Here is an 8,345-nt window from a genome sequence, read left to right on the forward strand (position 1 = left end):
GGTGGGGAAGATTCCCCTGGAGAAGGAAATGGCAACTCACTCCAGTATTCTTGCCTGAAAAATCCCATGGACACAGAAGCCTGGCGTGCTACAGTCCATGGGGTCAGAAAGAATCAGACATGACTGAGTGACTAACATACTTTCCCTGATAGACAGTTTATCCTGTGTCACACGAGTACAACTCTCAAAAATAGATAGGTCAGTGTTGGTGTGATTGTTTTATAATTTCTCTTCCAGATCAGAATAGTTTCTATAGTGGTCTGTGGATCATATCTCATTCTCCTTTCCTGGGTTAGAAATACAGTGGAAAATACGGCTGTATAAAAATTATATTCTTGTGTAACACCAGACATTCTCCTAAATCAAAACCATTTCTCTTGCTGGTTTCATCTTGGGTCACATACATGGCTCATGTCCTTTGTATTTCAGGGACGGCTGACATTCCAGGATGTGGCCATAGACTTCACTCAAGAGGAGTGGGAGTGCCTGGACCTCGGTCAGCGGGAATTATACAGGGACGTGATGTTAGAGAACTACGGGAACCTGGCCTCCTTGGGTGAGGATAACTGCCTTCCAGAATCCCTTAAGTACCTTCAGGGTTTTGGTTCGTTCATTCTAGAATGTCTCCTCGAATTTTCTGCTTTGTCCAGTAGAGGTTCAGATCCCTACTTTGTAGGGGAAAAAGGGTATTTGTGACATTTAAAAGAAAGACTTCATTATGGGTCATTATAATTCTAACCTTCTTCTTCCTTGATGTAATCTGCCTCCTTGTTGTTCAGTCGCTAAATCATGTCCAGCTCTTTGTGATCCCATGGAATGCTGCAAACCAGGTTTCCTATCCTTCCTTAACTCCCAGAGTTTGCTCAAATTCATATCCATTGAGTCAATAATGCTATTCAATCATCTCATCCTCTGACGCCCCCTTCTCCTCCTGCCCTCAGTCTTTCCCAGCATCAGGGTCTTTTCCAGTGAGTCCGCTCTTCACATCAGGTGGCCAAATTATTGGAGCTTCAGTTTCAGTCCTTCCAACGAATATTCAGGGTTGATTTCTTTAGGATTGACTGGTGTGATCTCCTTGCTGACCAAGGGACTCTCAAGAGCCTTCTCCAGCACCACAGTTCAAAGGCATCAATTCTTTGGTGCTCAGCTTTCTCTATGTTCCAAATATCACATCCATACGTGACTACTGGAAAAAACCATAGCTTTGACTAGATGGACCTCTGTTGGCAAAGTGATGTCTCTGCTTTTTAATATGCTGTCTAGGTTTGTCATAGCTTTCTTCCAAGGGGCAAGCATCTTTTAATTTCATGGCTGCAGTCGCAATCTGCAGTGATTTTGGACCCCCCAAAATAAAGTCTATCACTGTTTCCATTGTTTCCCCATCTACTTGCTATGAAATGATGGAACTGGATGCCATGATCTTAGTTTTCTGAATGTTGAGTTAAACTAACTTTTTAACTCTCCTCTTTCACTTTCATCAAGAGGCTCTTCAGTTTTGCTTCACTTTCTGCCACAGGGGTGGTGTCATCTGCATATCTGAGGTATTGATATTTCTCCCGGCAATCTTGATTCCAGCTTGTGCTTCATCGAGCCCAGCATTTCTCATGAGGTACTCTGCATATAAGTTAAATAAGCAGGGTGGCAATATCCAGCCTTGATGTACTCCTTTCCCAATGGTACAGTTGTTCCATGTTCAGTTCTAACTATTGCTTCTTGACCTGCATATCCTTCATTCTAGGTTAGTGGTAATTCTGTAAGTTCTGTGGTATAAAATAGTGCCACTCTCCTCTTAAAACCGGATTTCTACTACTAGCTTTTGCCTTAGTAGTACTTGAGCATAATATCAGAACCTGATTTTGAGCATTTGTCTTTTAAAGGTGCTTCCAATAAACTATTTGGTAAAATCATTTTTTAAGGCTATTTTAACTTTCTTCCTTGACTTCTCTCTCACCTGAACACATATTGGATTGGAAATTGATGAATATCTGGGAAAACACATATTCCTTTTTCTGATGAACAGGTCTTGTGATCTCTAAGCCGGACCTGGTCACATTTCTGGAGCAAATGAAGGATCCCTGGGATATACGGAGAATGGAGACGCCAGCCGTGCACCCAGGTATGTGTCTATGGATGGAGCAGAAAAATCCGGTGAGAGGGACAAGCATTGTGGAGGAAGTCATACTTCGTGGTGTGGTTTGAGAAGATCTGCTGTGGAAATGATTTTGGATTAGCCTGGGTTTATTTCTGTCACTGTCATAGAGGGTCATCTCCTGACCCATTCCTGATTCTTTTTATCGTTTATGTAGTTTTCTCCAGCGGTTAATTTTCACATTCACAGTGAGAACCAAAATACTTGTCTGGCTTGGGACAACCTGCATGACCTGATAGCTCTTCCATTTTGGGAGGTTTTAGAAAATCTGTGCACATTTCTGAGTAACTGTATTAAGCCCTTTTAAAAGTTCTGATTCTGTCCCTAGTCAGAAGTGTGTGGGTGGAGTTGTGAACAAATTGCCACACTTCTAGGAATACTGGGGACAAATATTTTTTGTTTTCTACCCTATATTTTCCAACCCACTAGAAACTACACATATGACCTTATAAACTTCATACTCAAATTCTTTCTTCACTGCATAAAATATTTTGCTAAAATGAGAAAATGCAAACCTGAATTTTACTTTAAAGTTCCTCTTTTTTTAATATGAACTAACATTAAATGTGTTAAGTATATTTACCCCAATTCCTTAATGCTAAAATACTTGAATATATTTATTTAACTCATAGAGTTTTAAATATATTCTTGGCATGAGAATTTAAGACATTTCCCTCCGTGCTTTTTTCTGATTGTTCTTCACTATTAAGCTTATAGAATATATAAAGGAATCTTTAAAAAGAAATTTTTCTCTTCCAATAATGCCATTTTACAAAGTTATGTTAGTTTGCTGTACAGAAAGAATAAGTGATACATATACACATTTCCCTCCTTGATTAGATTTCCTTCCCATTTAGGTGACCACTGAGCATTGAATAGAGTTCCCTATGTTCTCACCATATTTTTCAAGTCTCACTTCTTATTTTATTTCTCAAGAACTCTTACCTTATTAAATCTATCTTGTTTCTTATGAAACATCCCAGGACTTTATTGTTTATGCCATCTATTTCTGATTAGTTCTAGGTCAATATCATTTACGATTTTAGATTCTATTAGAACATGCTCAGATAACAACATGAGTGGTAAGAAGTGGGTTAAATAATTAGTAGGCATTAGTATTTGTGGAGAAGGAAATGGCAACCCACTCCAGTGTTCTTGCCTGGAGAATCCCAGGGATGGGGGAGCCTGGTGGTCTGTTGTCTCTGGGGTCACACAGAGTCAGACATGACTGAAGCAACTTAGCAGCAGCAGCAGCAGTATTTGTGAAAATGTTTTGTTTGTAAATTTGATTACTTAAAGGTAAAATTAATCATTACATTGCCCAACTGCTCTTCATTTAGCTGTTCCTGTAGGTTTTTGTCTTGACTTCTCCTCTACACCATACTCCTTTGTCATCTCATTTTGTCCAGTGTTCTGTGTTTGTGGTCTCTGTTCTGCAGGCTGCACATCCTAGTTCCTCTTGCTCTGGTGTCTGCCCCTGGTGGGTGAGGTGGTCCAGAGACTTGTGCCCTTATCCCCTTGATAGGGAGTTGATTGTTATTATTGTGACCAGAGCCTGTCTGAATATTGAGGGGAGCTTTGTCTTTCCTCTGTGGCTGTCACTGCCCTGTCAGGGGTGGGGTCTGCTTCCTGATTAGTGGAGTAGAGTCCCCAGATCTACTTAGCTGTGTTTCTGATCTATGGTGCTTCTGACCCAGTGGGACTGGAGCACACCCACTGGGAGAGAAGCCACTGAGGATTGCTCCTCGGGGGATGTTCACCTCGGAGCGTGCTCTGTGGGTCATCATCCATGTGTTGTGCGAGCTCTCATGTGACCCTGTGTTGGCATTGATCTTGGCCCCACCTGAACCATGGGCATGATGGCACTTGACCGTGGTGTCTCTCAGATGTTGTTTTCACCAGGTCACCAGCATAGATCCACTGTAGTCTCATGTCCCAGGTGTACATTCATTGTGGAGCTGGACCCCCTGCAGTGCTATGGAGGCAATTTAGATGCGACCTGGCCCAACCGCCTCATGGGAATGCCTACAAAGTCTACAATTGCTAAAGCCAGACTGGTCTTGACTGCCAGAGCCTCGTTTCCATCCAGATGTTCTGTCAGAGCTGAGTTTACAAAGCCAGTTGTGGGGTGTAACACCATGGTTTGTACAGCTGCAAGGAGAGATCTCAGCTTTTCTTTCTTAGTGGTAGGGCCTGGGGGCTCAGCTGTGGTTTCAGTGCCATCTGAACATTGAGACCACCCACAGGCGTGTGCTCTGAAGGTGCCCCTGGAGCCCACTGGGGAGGCGGCTGGGGAGGAGGAAGCAGCTGTGGGGGTCGTGAGATCACCCACCTAGGTGGGAGCCATTCCTAGTATCTGGAGAGGCAGGGACAGGCACAGGGGCAGAGAGGCTGCAGTGGGGTTCTTCCCTTTGGGCATCACTCAACAACGCTGCTCTGCTTCTCTGGTGGTTCAGGCTTCCTCCACAAGCATCCCGTTTGCAGAGCTCCTCCCTCCCTCCTGTCCCCTCAGGATGTCTCCTCACAGCCAACCGCAGTCCTCTGCCTGGGTCTGCTCTCCAGTCCCCACATTCCAGCACCCAGCCCTTGTATGCAGCGGTGGACACCCTCTCAGGCTGCGTGGGCAGGGCTGGGCTCAGCAGCCTGTGTACAGGTCTCACTCTGTCCTGCACACTGGTTGCAGTGTTCTCTTCCCACAGAGAATGAGTCTCTCCTTCTGTCCCAACTGGGCTCCCCCCAGTGAGGGGCTTCCCTGGATGGGGAGACCTCTCCTCTCTTCAGTCCCCCCAGGGTTTTGTGGGTCCCATCCCACTTCTTTTCCTCTTCCTTTTCCTCCCTCATTCTTTTGTCCTACCTGGCTCAGCAGGAATCTTTCTTGTCCTTTCAGGTGTCCAAGTTCCTCTGCCCGTGTTCTGCAGGGCTCTGTGAGAATTTTTCCACTTCAAGATGTATTCTTGATGTTTTTGTGGAGAGAGATGAACTCCACGTCTTCCGAATCCTCTGCCATCTTGACTTCTTCTATCTCAGTTTTAGGCTTAATCTAGCCAGTGTATGCTAATTGTATGTAAATTGTAAACCATATTCCCCGAGAATAGTAAGTAGAATAACTTATTATTTGGTATCTTTCAGCTGTGTCTTCTCACGACACCCAGGGTTTGAGGACCCAAAAGCCAGGCTTAGAAGATTTATTCCCAACAGCAAAGCTAGGAATATATGAAAGATTTCACCTTGGAAATTTACATTTAACCAAAGACTGGGAATATATGAGGGCACATAAAGAACAGAGAGCATGTTATGATGGACAAAACCAAATTGGTACAGATTCCCATAATGTAAACATTACCGCCAAAAGAAATCAAGGATGTGAATCAAATAGGGAAAAACCAATCTCAGATGACCAATTTCGGTCATCAACATCCGCAGATAAGTGTATATTTGTCAGCAAAGACCTACATCAACTCTTGAAACATACATGTTCTCTGAAGGGAAAGGTGGAAAATCTGGAAAGTCATCTAGTCTCTACTGCAAATACTTATTCAAACAACTCTGAGCATAGGTGTCTATTAAATATACATTCAAACATATCTGGAAACCAGAAACTTGAAAATGAGGGGGGAAATTCCCAATATAATCATTTTGAGGGATCCTTTAACAAGGGTTTATTGTTCTTCAACCAACAACTATTTTCTCCTTGTTCCAAAATCTGTAATGTGGATAATAATGGGAGAGACCTTATTCAACCATCATTGTTCAATACATATGGAGGTATAATTAGTGTGGAACAACTTTACAAGCGTAACAACATGAGTAATGCCTTAAGCAGGAGCTCTACCCCCAATAATTACAAGAGTATACATGATGGAATGAGAAGCTCTTCATGCAGTGAAACTGGGCATAATGTTGACCAAGACTCATATCTCATGAAACAACAGGGACATCAATTTTCAGACAATTCTAAACATAATAAGTATAAGAATATATTTTATCAAAGCTCAAATCTTACTATTAATACGTATAAGAGTATTGATATTGGAGAGAAGACTTATAATTGTTATGATTATGCTAAAGCTTTTAACCAGTCTTCAAAAGTTATTCAACAGCAGAATATTCAGACTAAGCAGAAACATTACAAGTGTAATATATGTGGGAAAGTCTTTAGTAACTCACCAAATCTAAGTAGACATAGGAAAATTCATACAGGAAGGAAATGTTTCAAATGTACAGCATGCGGCAAAGCCTTTAATCAGAGTTCATATTTAACTGAACATCAGCGAATCCATGCTGGGGAGAAACCATACAAATGTACAGAATGTGGCAAAACCTTTATCTATTGTTCACGTGTTACTCAACATCAGCGAATTCATACTGGGGAGAGACCTTATAAATGTACAGCATGTGGCAAGGCTTTTAAGCATAGTTCAACTTTAACTGAACATCAGCGAATCCATACTGGGGAGAGACTTTATAAATGTACAGACTGTGGCAAAGCCTTTACCCGTTATTCACTTCTTACTGAGCATCAACGAATCCATACTGGGGAGAGACCTTATAAATGTACAGAATGTGGCAAAGCCTTTAACTGGCATCTGAGTCTTACTGTACATCAGCGAACTCATACTGGGGAGAAACCATACAAATGTAAAGAATGTGGCAAAGCCTTTATCTCTTGTTCAAATCTTACTCGACATCAACGAATCCATACTGGGGAGAGACCTTATAAATGTACAGACTGTGGCAAAGCCTTTACCCGTTATTCATCTCTTACTCAGCATCAACGAATCCATACTGGGGAGAGACCTTATAAATGTACAGAATGTGGCAAAGCCTTTAACGGGCATCTGAGTCTTACTGTACATCAGCGAACTCATACTGGGGAGAAACCATACAAATGTAAAGAATGTGGCAAAGCCTTTATCTGTTGTTCACATCTTACTCAACATCAACGAATCCATACTGGGGAGAGACCTTATAAATGTACAGAATGTGGCAAAGCCTTTACCTGTTATTCACTTCTTACTCAGCATCAACGAATCCATACTGGGGAGAGACCCTATAAATGTACAGAATGTGGCAAAGCCTTTACCCGTTATTCACTTCTTACTCAGCATCAACGAATCCATACTGGGCAGAGACCTTATAAATGTACAGACTGTGGCAAAGCCTTTACCCGTTATTCACTTCTTACTCAGCATCAGCGAATTCATACTGGGGAGAAACCATATAAATGTAAAGACTGTGGCAAAGCCTTTATCCATTGTTCACATCTTACTCGACATCAACGAATCCATACTGGGGAGAGACTTTATAAATGTACAGACTGTGGCAAAGCCTTTTCCCGGAGTTCAGGTCTTTCTCAACATCAGAGAATTCATACTGCAGGGAAATCTCAGAAATGTAAGGAATGTGGCAAAGGATTTCATCACAGCCATCACCTCACTCACCATCAGAGAATACATACTGCAGAGAAACCCTAGAAATGAATCAGTGATAAAAAAAGGTTGGTCCTAAGTATACAATTTTGAAAAAACGAGTGTTTACTTTGGAAAGATACACGAATGAAATACAAAAATGTAGACAAGTGTTTAATCAAACAGCAAAAGGAAAGCAATGCCAGAGAATTCATGAAAGCATTTCATTAGTACCACTTTTGTTGAATTACTCTAAACAGAAACACTGTAGCAAGTATGCCATAATTAAAACACGTACAAAATTGATATGTTAGTATGGATCACAAGATGAAGGGGTGGATATTTGCAGAGGTATAATTATTATTCATGTATCCTTGTTTATATTAATGTTATTTGAGATCATTAAGGAACCAAAACGAATGTAATTCAACTCTCAAGTTACTATGCTGTGATTTGTTTCTACTGTATATATGAACTTCTGTTTCTGATGGTTGTTGCCTCAATTGTAAGAGAAGCCCTTCTATATGAGGTGGGAACCATTTATATTTATTCTCCAATTTATAAGATTAAGAACACAGTAATGTTATATGCACACCAAACCTCTAAATGGAGGTATTTGTCACTGATGTCAAACATCTGTGTTGTCACCATGATGTAAGTGTTCAGGGAATAATTCAAAGTAAGACGGAAGTTTGCTCTAAGTTTTCAGTAATTATGTCACTTGCTTTTTAAGCATAAAACAAGGGTTGTTCATTAAAATCTAAGGTATTTTTATAACATCAACATAG

At 41.3% G+C, this 8,345-nt stretch overlaps 1 protein-coding gene across 2 annotated transcripts; it reads left to right on the plus strand.

The window, feature by feature from the left end:
* Positions 1 to 429: 429 nt before the first annotated feature.
* On the plus strand, positions 430 to 7,623 carry LOC113888540 (zinc finger protein 678-like). 2 transcript variants are annotated; one of them, XM_027535610.1, is made up of 4 exons: positions 430 to 556; positions 2,021 to 2,116; positions 3,763 to 3,764; positions 6,268 to 7,623. In XM_027535610.1, exons 1-4 carry the CDS (start codon positions 523 to 525, stop codon positions 7,621 to 7,623), a joined length of 1,488 nt encoding a protein of 495 aa, XP_027391411.1. In that variant the 5' UTR covers positions 430 to 522. The 2 variants fall into 2 exon arrangements, with proteins under 2 accessions (XP_027391411.1, XP_027391412.1); XM_027535611.1 differs by lacking the exon at positions 3,763 to 3,764 and having other exon boundaries at positions 6,350 to 7,623.
* Positions 7,624 to 8,345: the final 722 nt, after the last annotated feature.

This window comes from Bos indicus x Bos taurus, unplaced genomic scaffold, assembly GCF_003369695.1.
Source record: "Bos indicus x Bos taurus breed Angus x Brahman F1 hybrid unplaced genomic scaffold, Bos_hybrid_MaternalHap_v2.0 SuperScaffold_100350, whole genome shotgun sequence".
In the NCBI taxonomy this organism is placed as follows: domain Eukaryota; kingdom Metazoa; phylum Chordata; class Mammalia; order Artiodactyla; family Bovidae; genus Bos; species Bos indicus x Bos taurus.

Bases quoted from the DNA above. Each gene is read 5' to 3' on its own strand.
- LOC113888540 (XM_027535610.1), top strand. From the start codon at position 523: ATGTTAGAGAACTACGGGAACCTGGCCTCCTTGG. The intron at 557-2,020 runs GTGAGGATAACT...TCTGATGAACAG, and splicing joins CGGGAACCTGGCCTCCTTGG to GTCTTGTGATCTCTAAGCCG.